The 17,249-nt window shown below is 37.4% G+C and overlaps 5 protein-coding genes across 7 annotated transcripts in view; 2 read left to right on the top strand and 3 right to left on the bottom strand.

The window, feature by feature from the left end:
* The window catches only part of LOC117571689 (lysosomal aspartic protease-like), a 195,498-nt gene that overhangs the window by 140,136 nt on the left and 38,113 nt on the right, over positions 1–17,249 (bottom strand). The window lies entirely within an intron of this gene.
* Positions 36–1,337, bottom strand: LOC117577775 (40S ribosomal protein S6). The gene is made up of 3 exons (XM_034262694.2): positions 1,236–1,337; positions 769–973; positions 36–707 (listed from the first exon to the last, which is right to left on the bottom strand). The coding sequence occupies exons 1-3, from the start codon at positions 1,239–1,241 to the stop codon at positions 172–174; spliced, it is 747 nt and encodes a 248-aa protein (XP_034118585.1). The 5' UTR covers positions 1,242–1,337; the 3' UTR covers positions 36–171.
* Positions 1,998–3,806, top strand: LOC117577771 (bystin). The gene is made up of 5 exons (XM_034262687.2): positions 1,998–2,233; positions 2,298–2,415; positions 2,479–3,271; positions 3,332–3,451; positions 3,513–3,806. Exons 1-5 carry the CDS (start codon positions 2,105–2,107, stop codon positions 3,661–3,663), a joined length of 1,311 nt encoding a protein of 436 aa, XP_034118578.1. The 5' UTR covers positions 1,998–2,104; the 3' UTR covers positions 3,664–3,806.
* Positions 6,147–12,961, bottom strand: LOC117577772 (fibroblast growth factor receptor 3). Of its 2 annotated transcripts, XM_034262690.2 has the most exons (7): positions 12,520–12,961; positions 11,680–12,075; positions 11,473–11,556; positions 9,343–9,789; positions 9,104–9,281; positions 8,904–9,040; positions 6,147–6,644 (listed from the first exon to the last, which is right to left on the bottom strand). In XM_034262690.2, exons 2-7 carry the CDS (start codon positions 11,693–11,695, stop codon positions 6,532–6,534), a joined length of 975 nt encoding a protein of 324 aa, XP_034118581.1. In that variant the 5' UTR covers positions 11,696–12,075; positions 12,520–12,961; the 3' UTR covers positions 6,147–6,531. The 2 variants fall into 2 exon arrangements, with proteins under 2 accessions (XP_034118581.1, XP_034118580.1); XM_034262689.2 differs by having other exon boundaries at positions 11,680–12,961.
* Positions 13,395–17,194, top strand: LOC117577774 (very-long-chain 3-oxoacyl-CoA reductase). Of its 2 annotated transcripts, XM_052001879.1 has the most exons (6): positions 13,395–14,104; positions 14,396–14,442; positions 15,923–15,998; positions 16,067–16,407; positions 16,617–16,759; positions 16,855–17,194. In XM_052001879.1, exons 1-6 carry the CDS (start codon positions 13,942–13,944, stop codon positions 16,880–16,882), a joined length of 798 nt encoding a protein of 265 aa, XP_051857839.1. In that variant the 5' UTR covers positions 13,395–13,941; the 3' UTR covers positions 16,883–17,194. The 2 variants fall into 2 exon arrangements, with proteins under 2 accessions (XP_051857839.1, XP_034118583.1); XM_034262692.2 differs by having other exon boundaries at positions 13,396–14,104; positions 16,617–17,194.

Below are 17,249 nucleotides of genomic sequence, written 5' to 3'. Positions count from 1 at the left end.
AACACATTTGCACGAGAACAACAAAAAAAAAGGGCTTTTGATTGAATTTAGGAGTGTTTTTTTGTGTTATTTTCTTTTACCATTCATATTTATTAACAAATGGCTACAAATTAGGTTCTTAGACGATGTGGGCAGATGTTTTGACCATTTCACATTTTGTGGTTTCTCTCTTTACTTCTTGTCACTTGAAACGGAGCTCTTCGATTCGCGGATCGAGGCAGAGCGACGACGCTTGGCCTCCTCACGCTTAGCCTTGGACTCCTTCTTGCGCTGCACCAACAGCTTGGCGTAGTCGGCGGCAGCCTCCTTGGAAGCCTGCTGGCGCTTCTTCTTCAGTGCAATGCGTCTGTGTTTGCGCTGCAGCACCACGGGTGTGATGAGACGCTGGATTTTGGGCGCCTTCGAGGTGGCCTTCTTGTTGTCCTTGGCGGCCAATGGGCGACGCACGACAAAGCGACGCACATCATCCTCCTTGGTCAGGTTGTACAGCTTGCGGATCTTGCTGGCACGCTTGGGACCCAAGCGACGGGGAATTGTGGTGTCGGTAAGACCGGCAATATCTTGTTCGCCCTTCTTGATGACGACCAAAGCGAGCACCGACATGTTGGCATCCACAATGCAGCCACGCACCGACTTACGCTTGCGCTCGCCAGTACGACGTGGACGGTAGCAAGAGTGTCCCTTCTTCAACAGCAAACGCACACGACCTAAACAACAACAACAACACTAAGTAATCAACCTTCTTCGTATTTACTCAGAAATGCTTACCGTGGGTGAGCACGCCCTGCTTCATGGGGAAACCCTGCTTGTCGTTGCCGCCAGAGATGCGCAGTTGGTAGCCCTTCCACTCATCACCGAGAATATCGGCTTCCACAATTTGGCCCATACGCTTCTCGTAGAACACACGCAGTTTGTGCTCATCGACGACTTCGAACAGCTTTTGGCATCCCGTAGCGGGATAGGAAACGTTGAGCTGTAATTAAACACACATATTCATCAGTTCCCAAGATGGACTTTAACAATTTTGTTGTCACATATTATATGTATACAAAAAAAAAAAAACTATGTCTATGTTGACCGGGAAATTGTTATCGCGTATTTTAAAGGTAATCACTTGAGTTTTTCATGCATCATTTGTTATTTGCACTAGTTTAGGCATTATTCTAAATGTTTAACACATTATTTTGCTTGTTCACTTTGTTTATTATAATATTTTTCACAAAAATTTTGCACACCTTCATTATGTTGGTCTTGCTGCAATCAACACAGAAAAAAAAAGAAACGGTCTTGTCAAACACAGACTGGGTAAGGGAAATAGGGGTGGGCGAAAATCGATTATCTTGAAAATTTGTATCGATTATTACTTCTTTTTTGGCAATCGATGTTTAATTGCCGCTTTCGATGTTTTCGCATACATCAGTAAATATACGTAGAAAAACTTCAAAAATTGAATAAAAAATGAATTAAAGTCATATAAATAATTGTATTATTTAATAGCTTAATTTTTTTGCAACACTTGTATATTAAACAGCTTAACGGGCAACATAAATAAATATAAAAATGCAATGGCGCCAATATTGAATAAATTTTAGTTGCTTTTATTTTAGTTGCTGTTACACAGTGATTTTAAATAACAACAATAGTCCCATTTCGAAGGTCCCTCTTTAAAAGCCACAAATAGATGCTTAAGCTTTATAAATTCGCATTAAGTGATAGTTCAATGCATATACGTATAGAATTAAATTATCATTATATAGTAATTGATATTTAATTTCCTAATATCAAAATTAATTAAATATATAATTGAAAATTATTCGAAAAATAACGATTTGCAATAATAGCAATGATGCTATATCGATGTATCTTTTGCGAAAGCTATCAAAAAATCATCTTTAATTTTTTAGCAGTAACATCGATAACATTAATGCATACATGCGTACAACAGCTGTCAAAAATGTGGGTGACCATGCGTTTGAATGTAGCCACAGGGTGATCCACTCACGATAAACAACGATTACAACACGTGTTGTGCGAGCTCACTTTGTTTTTTTGTTATTGCAAGACAAGTTTTAAAAACCAAGCAGCACAAGAAAAATATATAAACATGGGCAAGCCAAAGAAAGCAAACGTGGCGACAATTAAAAATGTCAACTTGGAGAAACAAATCACAGAAGGCAAAGTGTCCAAAGCCAAAAATAAGGATAAGGTCAAGTTGCGTGCTGAAGAATCACCGGTAAGTGTTAAAATCGAAAAAAAGCAACGAAAACCAAAGTTTAACGGAAAAACTTCACTTGCAGAATCTAGACACAAAAAGCAGTCAAAAGATTCTGGCCGCAGCCAGGCAACAACAGCTGGAAATGGATGAGGAGAACTTTCCAAGTTTGGTTCCCAAACGCAGCGTCAACTTCAATTTGCGTAAGTAGAATCCAAACTGTAAACGTTTGAATATAAATCATAAATCTCTCCTCTCTCTATTAGACGATAACATTGAACAGGATGAGCCCGATGTGAGTGAGACGGACTTTATGGCCGATCTGGGCATGGATGACGATGATGTTGCCGCCTTCGAACGTTTCGCACAACCAGCCAAAGAAGGCAAACGCACCCTGCAGCTATCGCAGATGATAATGCAAAAGATCCAGGAGAAGGAGGCGGATATACACACAAAGATCTCGGACGAGGGTTCGCTAAAGATCGAAGAAATCGATCCCAAAGTCAAGGAGATGTACGAAGGTGTACGCGATGTCCTCAAACGCTATCGCAGCGGCAAAATTCCCAAGGCCTTCAAGATCATACCCAAGCTGCGTAATTGGGAGCAGATCCTGTTCATCACGGAGCCGCACAATTGGAGCGCTGCCGCCATGTTCCAGGGCACACGCATCTTCTGCTCGGTGCTGTCCCAGGCGATGGCACAGCGTTTCTACAATCTGGTGCTGTTGCCACGTGTGCGCGATGATCTTTGCGAGTACAAGAAGCTCAATATGCATCTGTATAATGCACTGAAGCGTGCTCTATTCAAGCCGGCGGCATTCATGAAGGGCATCATATTGCCACTGTTGGAGGGCGGCGATTGTACGTTGCGTGAGGCGATCATCTTTGGCAGCATTGTGGCCAGAAGCTCGATTCCGGTGCTGCATTCATCGGCTTGCCTGCTCAAGATCTGTGAGATGAGCTATTCGGGTGCCAATTCGATATTCATACGTTATTTCCTGGACAAACGTTATGCGTTGCCGTATCGTGTCATCGATGCAGCCGTGCATCATTTCATCAGGTGCGTAGTTTACTTCAGATCATCATGAAATCGTTATTAAATACTTGAATACTTTTGCAGATTCGAGAACGATAGACGCGAGTTGCCAGTGTTGTGGCATCAAAGTCTTCTGACATTCGCACAGCGCTACAAGAACGACATCTCTTCCGAACAAAAGGAGGCTTTGCTGCAGCTCTTAAAGTGAGTGAAAAAAAAGTCAATTTTCAATTCGAAATATAACGAAACTTCTTTGCACTTGCAGAAAGAAATCTCATCCCAAGATGACGCCAGATATTAGGCGAGAACTCCAAGCGGCATCTTGTCGCGATGAGGAAATGATGGAGACAGATAATGCCACGGTTGGTCAACCGATTAAAATGTTTACGGACGCCGATGTGTTCTACGAGGGCTAAGAGCTGTTGGCATATAACTTATAATCTAAACTAGCGCAGTATATTTAATTAATTTTTTGGAAATTAATCAAGAACATTGTTTTATGTTTATGTACATAATATACATAACTCCCTGAATGAATATATAAATATTTAATTTGTAACTAAGTGGTTTTTTAACTCTATCAAAAAACGGCACAAAATGTGGTCAAGAAGACGCAATTCAAATTTACCGCACATTAACTTTTATGCAGACTATCGATAACTTATCGACTTTATTCCGAGCTTAATATCAGTTGCTCTGCAGTGGAATTATCGATAACTCGCAATATCGGAAGCGCCATGATTTCAGAAAAAAGTTTATTTGATCCTTTATTTGGTTCGATTTTGTATTTAGTTTTGTTTTGCTCAAAATTAAAACTACTTGAATCGATTTTAAATTTTCTTTTTTTTTTTTAATAGAAAAAACAAATGTCTGTGAATGAATGTGAGTGTGTGTGTGTGTGAGAGTGAATAAGTGAGATGTGTTTGCACGTGTGTGTGTGTGTGATGAATATGTGAATGTGTGTGTGTGTTTGGTTTTATACAATTTTTGCATTATTATAGAAATAACGGCATTGACATTTGACGGCCGTATACATAAATATGTTTTGTATTTATATTACGTTAGTTATTTAATATCAATTGTTTTGTTTAGTTTTGTTGTTGTTGTAATAATTCTTAAATATTTGTGTAACCAAAATGCTTCTAAAAGTTTCGTCACTTTCTTTAGTCTCTAAGTATTGTTTCATTATCTCACTCCAACATTTGTTTGTATTTAAGGGCATACTCCACAATCAATAATCGATAATCGGTAATCAATAATCGATAATCAGTAATCAATAATAATCATAATTATATATATATGTATGTATGTAATAATAATCACCACGAATTATAATCATGTTAATTATACAAATATAATAAATTGTGGGCGGTATTCGTGACACGCCCCCTCTTTGCCATCAATTTAATTAATAATTTACAATAACTACTATGGACCATTCAAAATTAGCCAAGTTTATAATAGTTTCTTAACAATTACATCATTTTTTGTTTGCTTTCCATTTGATTTTCACATCGTATATATAATTTACTTTTTTTTTTTTTTTTGTTTTTTTTAGAGAGTTAATACCAAATATATGGGAGCTGAAGTTTTGAATAGGGAAATAGATCGATATTACATAGGAGATGATTAATGATGATCCAAGCGAACGGGAATAAAGCGTTAAAGTTCGAAATTTAAACTCTATTTACTATGTGAATACCAAAAGAATATGTCGGATGCATTATGGATGTGACAGGGGGGGGAGAGGGGACAAATCATTCAAGTATTTTTACCCATTGGTCCGTGTTTACTCTCTCTCTCTCTCTCTCTTTCTTTCTCTCTCTCTCTCTCTCTCTCTTCTCTCTCTCTCTCTCTCTCTCTCTCCCTCTCTCTCTCTCTCTCTCTCTCTCTCTCTCTCTCTCTCTCTCTCTCCTCTCTCTCTCTCTCTCTCTCTCTCTCTCTCTCACTCTCTCTCTCTGATCAAAGAGGGATACCAAAGAGATCCTACTACGATACGACGATGGTCAAAATGTTCATTGGTTCCGCAACCTAACTGATTTTTAACAACAATTTGTTCTCTAATTAAAAGATATGTATCCCATTTTGAATGGCATTATTTTCGTTTTTCCGTTATTCCGTTATTTTCGACTTGTTGTTTTTAGGTTTTCAATATTTCTAGGGTTTGGGTTTGCTCTACAGTCCGCCTATATGGTCTACATCAGTATTTGTTTGTTTGTTTTTTTTCTTTTATGATATATGCGGTATAACTATAAGACATTGAATCTAACTAAAATCATCAAATGCTTAAATGGGAATTTCAAATTTGTTGTATTATGTTTTACGAAGTAAAAAAAGCTTTCTTCGGCAAGCCGAAGTTTTAATACACTTGCAGACAAGAAACAAACATAATTTTTGGACCGATTGTTTCATTGTTGTATGGGGATAGGAATAAAAAGAAGAAAACCAAAATTTGGAATATATTAATTCAAGTCACAAAGGGTTTCAAATTTGAACTGAACATTTCCCGATTTCAAATAAAACTTCGAAAACAGAACAACGGACAAGAAAAGAAACCTCTTTTATTATAGATTTCATATTTTGCTCTGCAAGGCTAGATAAAAGACTTTTGCTAATGATCCCAACTGATATGCCATTTGATTTTTTTAAAATGCAGAGGAAGTTTTGTTTTTGGTTTCGAATTTCGAATTTCGAATACGAAAATAGGCGATGGATGGAACTAGCATATATTATGGGTTATGGATAGGATGGGAACAGGGGAAGTGGGGATCGGGGATCGGGGGACTTTACTATAATAGCCAACAAAAACACGGCCTTTGAGTAGTACGCATCAGAGTTTAAATTGTATTCACATTCAATTTTTTTCGTTTTCTTCAATTGCAAAATCAATTCTTTAGGTATTTCTTTATGGTATTTTTGCGTACGCCCTTATATACGACTTTGTTTTTTTGATTTCTATATATGTCTTTTTTAAATACATATTTTCTGTTCGTTATTCTTAATCTTACTTTTAGTATTTCATTTATGCTATGTATTTTTAAACAACCCATGATTAGAGTAAAAGTTGAAAATGCAATCCTGGACAAGATTTTTGTTCAATGTTTTTTTTTTTTGTTGTTTTATGTTTTTTTGATTTTTGTTTTTTTTTTATGTTTTGGTTTTTGCATTTTCCCATCATACTTTTCCCCACATTTTCTGACTTTTGAAGTTTTTGCTCTGTTTTGAATATTTTTTGTTGATAGCCTTACCGTTTACCATCGATTCTGCTGCCATTCTGAATGTTGTCATCGCTGGAACGGTTTCACTATCGCAAATATTATAAAAAACACAACCATAGTTACGGGACTCGACATGAATCGCGTTCCATTCGCATGTTGCATTGCAGCTGGTTCCTCACCTGGACAACACGAAGACAAATCATTCATAGATTACGGATAACTGATTTTTTAAAAAGAAATAACAATTCACATCATAACAAAAAACCAAATAATAGTACAAACTTGTTCCTTACTTAATCAAATATCATAACAAAAAATAAATAATAATATAATATTTCATACTTATTCCTTACTTATTTTACAATTCAGATTTAAATAATAATATTTCATACTTGCTCCTTACTTATTCAGAAATCATAACATAAAATAAATAATAAAAGTTCGCATTTGTTCCTAATTATTCAGAAATTTTAACAAGAAATAAATAATAATATTCATACGTTACTTATTCAGAAATCATATCAAAAAATAAATAATAATATATCATACTTTTTCTGAACTTATTCAGAACTCATAACAAATAACAAAATAATAATACTTCATACTTTTTTCTTACTTATTTTATAACTCATCTTTAAATAATAATATTTCATAGTTTTTCCTTACTTATTCAGAAATCGTAAGAAAAAATAAATGATAATATTTCATACTTTTTCCTTACTTATTTTATAATTCATAAATCAGCTCTCAGTTTATTTGGCGTATATTTTACTTATTAAGGGCGATTTTTCAATAACCTAATAAAGTGATCTTTATAGCTATTGTCTAAATAAAATAAGTTTGCTCAATAAAGTTCTCTATAACGACATTGAGACATTACAAAATCAACCCTTAGTATTTAAACTGCAAAGTTAAAGCAAGCTTAAAAAAACTAAGCTTCATAACTTACTACAAAAAGACGGAAGGAAACTTTGGATTGAGCAATAAGCTTAAACAATCAAGTATTTTCGTATACGAAAGCTACAATGGAGTGTGCTCGACTGTGAGATACCCATTTTGAATAAAAGCAAAACAGTGCGGTATACATTTTAAAATATATACAAAAATACTAAAATTGTACCAACTGCTATATATGGTATATTACTCAATTTAAAATATACCACAAAGTGCATCCTTACTTCAGAGATCAACCCTTAGTTTACTTAAAACTTAAAGCAAACTTTGAAAACTAAACTCTATAACTTACTATTGCAACGAGAAAGAATCTTGATTGAGCATAAGCTTCAAAAATAAAGTATTTACATAGCGTTCATTGACCAAAGGCTAAAAATCGACATAAATAAACGAAACCTCTCAAATAACATTAAATTGTAATTTGACAAGAGGAAGAAGCCACACACAATGAATGCCGTATTATTAAATGCGGATGTTGCTGTCCACAAATAGTTTAGTTCGAACGCACCTAAAAGTATGCTTTAATTTTGAGTTATAGCTGAAACCCAGCAACTGTTTTACGAAATCAGCGTGCGCCTAAAAGCATGCTTTAATAAATTGCGTTGAAAGGAAAAGTTGAGTTGGGACTACAATGAAATCGACTTGCACTTTCACAACCTCTTCACAGGCTTCTGCCTCGCATTTTGGGTTCATTCTTTTCCCTTTCCTTAAACTAACAAGTAAGAAAGCTACAGTCGAGTGTAGTCGACTGTGAGATACCCGCTACCCAATTTGATTAAAGCCAATATATTTTGCGGTATTATTATTTAAATATACCAAATATACTGCAAATATACTAAAAATATACCAAATGGTATATGTGGTATATCGATATAGTACACTATTCAAAATATACCATAGACGGCACAATATACCAGATTGTCAGCCAAAACAACTAAGACCCCTAGTAAGTAGGCGTTTTTGTCCATACAAAAGTATTTCTTTAATAACTTCCACAATTTTTATCTGATCGCAACCAAATTTTCAGGAATCATAACTACTATAGTAGTTATTGTATATACAAAAATTCGTACGTATAGCTTTAATATTACGCTTGTTATTCGATTTGTATTGATTTGCGGGGGCGGAAGTGGGCGTGGCAAAAATTTGAAACAAACTTGATCTGCGTGCAAACATAACAAATGCTGTCGAAAAAAAATTATAGTTCTATCTCTTATAGTCTCTGAGATCTAGGTGTTCATACGGACAGACGGACATGGCTATATCGTCTGGGCTGTTGACGCTGATCAAGAATATATATACTTTATAGGGTCGGAGATGCCTCCTTCTACCTTTACATACATTTCCTGTCGGCACAAAGTTATAATACCCTTCTACCCTATGGGTAGCGGGTATAAAAAGTGAAGCAAACTGTGGGATGTTCGATGTTCCTTCTAGGTGCATAAAATGGCTTCCTTCTGTCTCGGTTTTCCGTTTTGACTCACCATTTAGCACATGCACTACAACAGTTTCCGTTATCTCGTTGCCCAGCATGCAGGTGTAGTTGCCAGTGTCCTGGCGATTCGCATTGGCAATGTAGAGACGACTCAAGGCTCTCCCTGGCAGCATGTCCGTTTTGACACTGCAAAGAAGGAGGGAGCGAATGAGCAAGGAAGGAAGTTATGAAGGAGGAAATTAATCTTACCTAATGCCACCGCGACTGGTGTCGTAGTTGAGCAAGCGTACGCCATGGCGCCAGGTGATGTAGGACGATGGATGTGGTATCTTCGAGATGACGCACTGCAGCTCAATGGTGCTACCAGCCTTGTAGTATTTCTCCGGTGTGGCCGATCCTCGCTCATCGAGAATTTCCACATGAGGAACTGAGGAAGTAAACCAGAAGATTAATACTATACAACTTTCGACAATGTCTTCTTCACTTACCAATTATAGTTAGGTATACTAAGAGTACCAACGGTGGATGCGACGACACTTGACACTCGTAGGGACCCTCGTCACGTTCATTGGCAAATTGTATCAATAGCTTCCAATCGTTGGGCTCCTCAAACTCCAGCGAATAGCGCGAATCCCCGCTATAGGTGTGCTGGCCAAATGTGATCAGAGCGAGATCGTCGCCCTTGCGTCGCATCCACGACACCGTCTTGCCCTGCAGATCGTTGACCCGACAATGCAGATACACATTCGATGAGAGCTGTGTGCTTATGTTGATTGTCGTATACGGATCGGCAAAGAATGGAAATGGCTCGTGCGTTGTCGTCTCGGTGACCTCCAGTTCCTCATCCTCGGGCGTGTCTGTGAACGGCGACGAGAACTCCTGCCAGAAGTTTTTCGGAAACGTGTCAAACGGATCGCCAGCTCGGGGACGTTTTACTGCAATCAACAGCAATCAATGTGTGATTTCAGTATTTTTGTATAGCAGAAAATATAATTCATTTCAATTTGAACAGACTTGAAAATTGTGATGATTAATAAAGCATTCAAATCATTTTTACAGATTGCAATTAAGTTTAGACTAATATCGGAATATTTTCTTAGAACTTAGAACTTAAGGTTTTTCATCTCCAAATTGTTTCTTAATCTGTGTAAATTATATTATATGAAAACTATAATTTCTGAAGTGTATTTAAGATCACAATAGGTTCGATTCAGAACGATTCAGAATGCACTTCAGTACTAACAGATTCTTAATACTTTATATCCTCTAAGGAATCCGAAATTTTTCCTTTTCAAAACAACATAATTCTACTCACTTTGCTTAATTTTGATAGATCACATTTATAAGAATCTAACATAACTAAATTAGTAGATATTCATATTCAATGTTAAGTCGGAATATTTTCTTTATAAGTTAAAGTTTTTCATCTCCAAAATGCTTCCTAATATTTGTAAAGATATAAATATAATTTTAATTTCTCAACTGTCTTTTTATAACTACAATACGTTCAGTTTGCCTTAGATAACTTTGAATATTTACGGGTAAGGAATGCAATTCTTGATTCTTAATTCTATGGATATTTTCCCTACTTAATATAATACAATTCCATTAACTTTCCTCAGCATTAGTTCATAGGTAGAACCGGGTGCTCCTAAGAAGAGCGGAACTTAGAACAGTGGAGGTTCTTAGCTGTACCGGTATAAGTTGACTTCGATTCAGAAGTCGCATAATGTGAATGCATTTTTGGCAAAAGTCAGCAAAATCCTGGATCGTTGTTGCACGACGAATCGAGAAATCTACAGAGAAGATGCTCAAGTGTTTCCTTAATTCCGGACTCGTTACATTTCCTGCACTGATGACTATTCGTGATGTTCAGGATCCCGAAGATGCCGAAGATCATTTAGACGTAGCGATTCAAGGTATTTTCAGCCGGAATCGAAACAACGTTGGACATACAAAGAGGAGAAGCTGCAATCTTTCCTTAATTCCGGACTCTTTATATTTCCCGCACTGATCACTCACTTTTCGTATTGCCCAGCTTTACAGCATGAGCAGTTAAAAAGCCAAGAATTAACTTGCAGTCTTTCCTTGAAGGCTGACTGACGTACTTGGTTAAGTTAATGTTTATTGAAGCACACATTAGCCTTGCAGTTTGACTTGAGTCCCATCGAAGCTTACAGCGTACTTTAATTACTCTGTCAAGAGATCTCCGGGATATTCCTCAATATTGGTACATACATCAAATTTAAATGATACTCAGGTCGAATATATTAATACAAAGTTGACTATCTTAACTAATCTAGTACATATTAAGATTTAGAGCTCTATCATTTTTGGGAATATCATTTTTGTAATTGAACTTCAACTTTCAATTGCAAACTTGAAGCAGAGTCTAAGTTATTTAAGAACTTACTTAAATCAATATTCATTTCCTGATAATCATTACTTCTATTCCTTTAAGGACTTTCCATAGTTAGTTCTTTCCTCGGAAATATTACAACACTTGCTTAAACATATGGTACACTCAAGAAACTATTCTTCATTCTATGAGCATTAAACATAAATCAACTTTAACTAAAAAAATGACATTTCAAATAGAGAGAGAGAGAGAAACTCACATGTCGTCGAGGTGGATCCGGAGCCTATGTGATGTAGCGATGAATATATAATTGCAAATATCCAAAATAATCTAGATTTCATCACTGCAAAATCAATTGAAACGTCAATCAAAGGTGTCAAGAGTTCGTCATCACTTGGCGATTAGTGCAAGAAATGCAGGGGGAAATGGAAAATGGAGGAGGAAAAGCTGAAAGCGGAAAACTCACCGCAGCATATGCACATATAATGAAAGTGCTTGGAATGCAAATAGTTGTTGTTGTTGTTGTTGCTCTTCTTCGTTTTGCTTCTTTTAGTTCAACTTGTTCTTGTCCTTGTTATGCTTTTGTCCTTAGGCTGCTCCTTGTTATGGTTTCTTTATCTAATCGACAACTTTGCATCACTTTCGAATCGCTTTCAACATATTGCAACTTGCGTTTATTTGAGTTTGTCTTTGAGATTCAGATTCAGATTCCGATTGAGTTTGAGTTTGAGATTCGAGATGCGTGCGAGATATTTTGTGGCGATGCATTGAGTTTTTTTTTTTTGTGTTGGTTGTTTTTTATTTGTGCTTGAGCTTGAGTTGTATTCAGAGTGTTTGCTCTCATCGATTGCTGGCCATTTCACTGAAATCGTTCACATTTTATTAGCAACACTTTTATTATTTGTATTTTCTTTTATTATATTTGTGTGTGTGTGTGAGAGAGTGTTTTTATTTGTTGGTCTTCCACTTTGCGACTATGTTACTTGGCTGCTGCTGATGCTTAGATGACCAATAATTGGAATGTAGGTCAGGATGCGATGTGCGCATGGCACACGCTCAGCTGCCTAACACAATTCAGATTGCAAAAGGATGTCGAGAATGTGTTCTTAGTCTTTTTTTCTTTCGTTTCGTTTCGTTTGCCAATATTGCACTTTTATGTATTTACATATATATTTTACATGTTAAATGTTTGCAAAAATGAAACATTTGTTACCCCCTTTTATTTTTGGTGGATGGATGCTTGCATATTTTATTATGTGTTAACCCAGAAATTGGCTCGCAATGGCAGCGCACAACAATTGCTCACTTTTAACGTGTTAGCTGCTGCTGATGCTCTTGACAATGTTCTTGATGTTGATGATGATGTTGATGTCGATGTGACCATGTTGCATTTGCCGGCGCCACGTTTAAGCGTTGGTTGTTGGTTCGCACGCACTTGACACGAGACTGCCGCCACAGATAGCAGCAGCAGCAGTAGCAGATACTCCATATTGCTCTCGCGCAGCAGCAGCAATCATTATTCTAGGGTTGTGCACAGCGCACAGAGTTGCCAATTAAAATGGCTTGCTTTGCTTTTTTTTCAAAAATACGTTAAATTTAATCGTCAGCCTAAACGTATGCAACACTTAATGCACGAGCTGGCGCCATCTAGTGTGCATGTGCGCCACGCTATTTAAAGATTATCCTCAAAGCACGTTTCAATGTGCCGTTAAATGTGCATATTTGTTGAGAGTTTAATTATATTTGTATTAATATTTCGTATTTGAATTTTTATTTATTTTCCTAGACTAGCTAAAATTTGATAGCATTCAAGTGTTATCGTCATCGAATTGCCTGCTGCAGCTGCTGCTTGATATATTTACGTCTCCTGCGCATGTGCAGTTTTTTTTTTTCGGGGTGAGAGTAAAAGAGAGCGCGTTACTGCGAGACTCTATGCATGTGTGTGCGTGTGTGTGTGTGCCCCCTTATCGTTTTGTTGGTGGTGCGATATGGGATTCGTATGGAAAGCATGTGCGACGAGAGCGCGCTGCCGAGGCGTGTTCGCACACACACACACTTGCAAATTACATAAGTGGCGCGAAGCTAGACGGGCACACAGACACACACTAACACACACACACACACTACACATGCAGGCATACAAATAAATATGTGCTCAGTCGGCATTTCATTTTTCGTGCCGTCGTTGACATTTCATGTTGTAAATTCAATTAAATTTCCAAAGAAATTTTCCAGAAAAAAAAACACTTCTCTTCTCTTGTGCATGCAGAATACAACGATTTTTGTTTGATTCGGTCAACACACACACACACACGCATTCGATAGTCGTATCTGTCTTGCATATTAAACGCGCGCACTATTAGCAATAAACAAAAAGGAAAAGAAAAATACACAAAATATATTCAATTCTGCCGGTCAATTCAACGGGGCAGAGGCAGAGCTGAGCAGAGAGTCGAAAAGCAAAACACAAACCTCAGTACAAAAGCAAAAACAAAACGACGCCGACAGCGACTGAGGCAGCGACAGCAAACAGCAAGCAGCGACAGCGACTGAGGCAGAAGCTACAACGACTGTTCAATTGAATATTTTTCAGGCAGCCAACGGAGCCCGAGACCGCCGCAGTTGTCAACGCAAAGCACACCGCTAAATACCGAAATTGCTGTTTTGTTTTAATTACTACTAAGCAAGTGTAAAACACACACACTCCCACACACACACACATAAAGAAATGGATGAGAATTCGCATTTATTGAAAATATTGAGCGGCATTGCCATCAGCATTGTCGGCTTTCAGATATGCCGCAAAGTCCTGCCATGGATTTATTCGAATATTTTGGGGCCACAGTTGGTTGGCTCCTCGGTGAATCTGGCCAAAATGGGCGACTGGGCAGGTGAGTAAGAAAAACAAGAACAACAACTTCAAAAGAGTCGCCGCCATTTTGAACTTTGTGCGCTGATAAAAATCATGCGTCGAGTCTCCTGATCAGTGTTGGCGGCAGCCAAAACTAGCGTGAAACTAGCTAAAGCGCCAGCGCTGCTTCTGATAAGGGGCTTTCCACCTTACACACACATTACTCACACTTATGACACCAAAAATGTATATAGTTGCTAACCTATTGATTACCCCATGTACTATAATTTTTTTTTTCATATATCTTTTTTTTTCCGTTTTTTTTTTGCAGTTATCACCGGATCGACGGACGGCATTGGCAAAGCTTATGCTCGGGAGGTAAGATGCCCTTAGAGTGTGATGACATCTCAACAACAACAACAACAACAGCAAAAAACAATATTCTACGACGAAAAATTGCAATTAACAAACAAATTGACATTATGGCATTTGCGTTAAGCTTTAAGCATGACTTGAACATTGGATTCCATTAGCCTCATAAATAGCTGCCTTTCTACACACTAATGCATCTTTTCTCAATTGCACTTTTGCGCTAAAGTGCTAATTACCCATATCCGAAAGTAGCACCCAAAAAAACATACACTGAACTGAACTGATCTGATCCGATCTGAACTCATGATCTATGTACACACACAGCAAAAAAACCCTAGAACTGTTGATCTAGCAAACAAACTGCAGTTCAAAGTATAAACAACACTTACGAAAACCGTATCGCATTTGCCCCATTCTTGTTTACCTTAATCAGCACTTTGCACAAACTACGCTTCTCCAATCCCAAAACTCGGAGAGAGACCCCAATTGAACCCGACCGATGTGCTAGCTAGCTAGCTAGATAGCTGAAAAGTAATGTTTTCCGAATGACATCCAAGGGTCATATTTGCATGGACTTTCTTTGAACACGACGCGCTTGTATAATGCTAATTAGTATTGACTGTGCTTTAAGTACTCTTTTAATCAGCTAGCTAAATTATTTTTACTCAAGTCGTAGGAATACACTTTAAACTTAGGGCAATTGAATTGTTAATCAATAGTTGACGATCCTATATTATGCAAAATACTACATTCAACAAGCTAGTTTTTGTTTAGATTTCGTTGTTTTAGAAATAGATTAGATAGAATATATAAGATTCGACTAACCGATTTTACTCTTTCGCATATAGGAAATATATTTCCTTATGTTTTAGGAAACGATTTCGACTGATCGAATTTAATTTTTCACTTTTTTTGCTTTATTTTAGAGAAAGATTTCCTGCATATTTAGAGAAGATATAAAATTTGACTATCCGACTTTTTCATCTCTTTTGTTTTATGAAAAGATTTGCTGAGAAGATATAGGATTTGACTAACCAATTTTACTCATTCAATTTTTTGAAGTTTTAGAGAAAGGTTTCCTGCACTTAACTTAATTTAAATTCTTCACCTTTTTCTTATGTTTTAGGAAACGATTTCCTGCTTATATAGATTCGACTGATCGAATTTAATTTTTCACTTTTTTTTGTTTTATATTTTTAGAGAAAGATTTCCTGCATATTTAGAGAAGATATAAAATTTGACTAACCGGCTTTTTCAGACAGATTTGCTGCATATATAGTTAATATTCGATTTGACTTACCGATCTAATTTTTGCTGATTCGTCTGTAGTAATTTAAGTATTATCCGATGAAGTTGAGAATGCAATTATAGCTTCGATCTTGTTGACTGTTTTATGACTTAGATGAGCCAAGAGTATTCGATTAAGTTTCCAATTTCATTAAATATTTAACTTTTCCATACTTAAATTCTTTTCCCAAATACCCAGTTGGCACGCAAAGGACTGAAGCTGGTGTTGATCTCACGATCGTTGGACAAATTGAAGACGGTGGCAAAGGAAATCGGTAAGTTAGCTGGCAAAATGCTTTAGGCCCGGCTTAAAACACGTTAATTTCATGTGGCATACTTCCAGGCGATGAGTTCGGCGTCGAGGTGCGTGTAATTGATGTGGACTTCACAGCGGGTTTTGAGATCTACGATCGCATACGTCAGGAAACAGCTGGACTTGATGTTGGCGTGTTGGTCAACAATGTGGGCATCAGCTATAGTCATCCCGACTATTTCCTCGATTGCTACAATACGAATCCAAAGTTTTTGCGTGACATTGTGTCGGCCAACATTCATTCCGTTACCCATATGACGGCGATCTTTTTGCCTGGCATGGTCGTGAAGCGCAAAGGTGTCGTCATCAATCTGTCCTCCACTGCGGGTGTCATTCCCAATCCACTGCTGAGCGTCTACAGTTCCACAAAGGTAGCTACAAATAGATTTTGATCAATTCTAGCCCAATTTGAACGGGCAATAAGAAGAGACTTTTTCATTATAAAAGCTAACAGCTACGTCACTTCATTACCAAGTAATGAAGTAGTGATGTAGCTGTTAGCTTCATTACCAAGTAGTGATGTAGCTCTAAGCTTTTGTTTGACACACTAAGGATACTAATTCAATCTCCTTTGCTTTAGGCATTTGTGAACAAGTTCAGCGATGATCTGCAGACGGAGTACAAGGCGCATGGCATTCTGGTGCAGAGCGTGCAACCCGGTTTCGTGGCCACCAACATGTCCAAGATACGCAAGCCGAGTGTTTTTGCGCCCTCGCCCCAAACGTATGTAAAATCAGCACTCTCGACACTCGGCTTTGCCAACCAAACAGCTGGATATCTGCCACATGCTCTGCTTCAACTAGTCATCCATCTTACAGAGGCTCTGCTGGGCGAACAGTTTGCTAGAAATGTTGTCTTGAAAAACATTTTGGGCACTCGCAAGCGTGCGCTGCGGCGTCAAGAAAAACAGCAATAGAACAAATTTTAGATACGAGGGACATACAGAGAGAGAGAGAGAGCGCGAGTGATGTTTTAGATGTGTCTCCATTTCATTGCCAGTTCCACTTGTAGTCTAATTTGGTGTCTTTGGGACGGGTAATTTGGTAATGATTTGGCACAAAAAAAAAACAATTGACAAAAAAAAATAAAAAAAAAACCTGACTCGAAGCGCGTGATGCGCATTAACAAAAGAATTAAACGGAACAAAACCAAAACCAATACCAATGATAATGTTTTTTTGCTTACATTTTACACTTTTTCAAATTGACCAAGT

Source organism: Drosophila albomicans, chromosome X, assembly GCF_009650485.2.
Source record: "Drosophila albomicans strain 15112-1751.03 chromosome X, ASM965048v2, whole genome shotgun sequence".
Classification (NCBI taxonomy): Eukaryota; Metazoa; Arthropoda; class Insecta; order Diptera; family Drosophilidae; genus Drosophila; species Drosophila albomicans.
The sequence above is the reverse complement of the archived record's forward strand: the minus strand, read 5'-3'. Positions and strand labels throughout refer to the sequence as shown.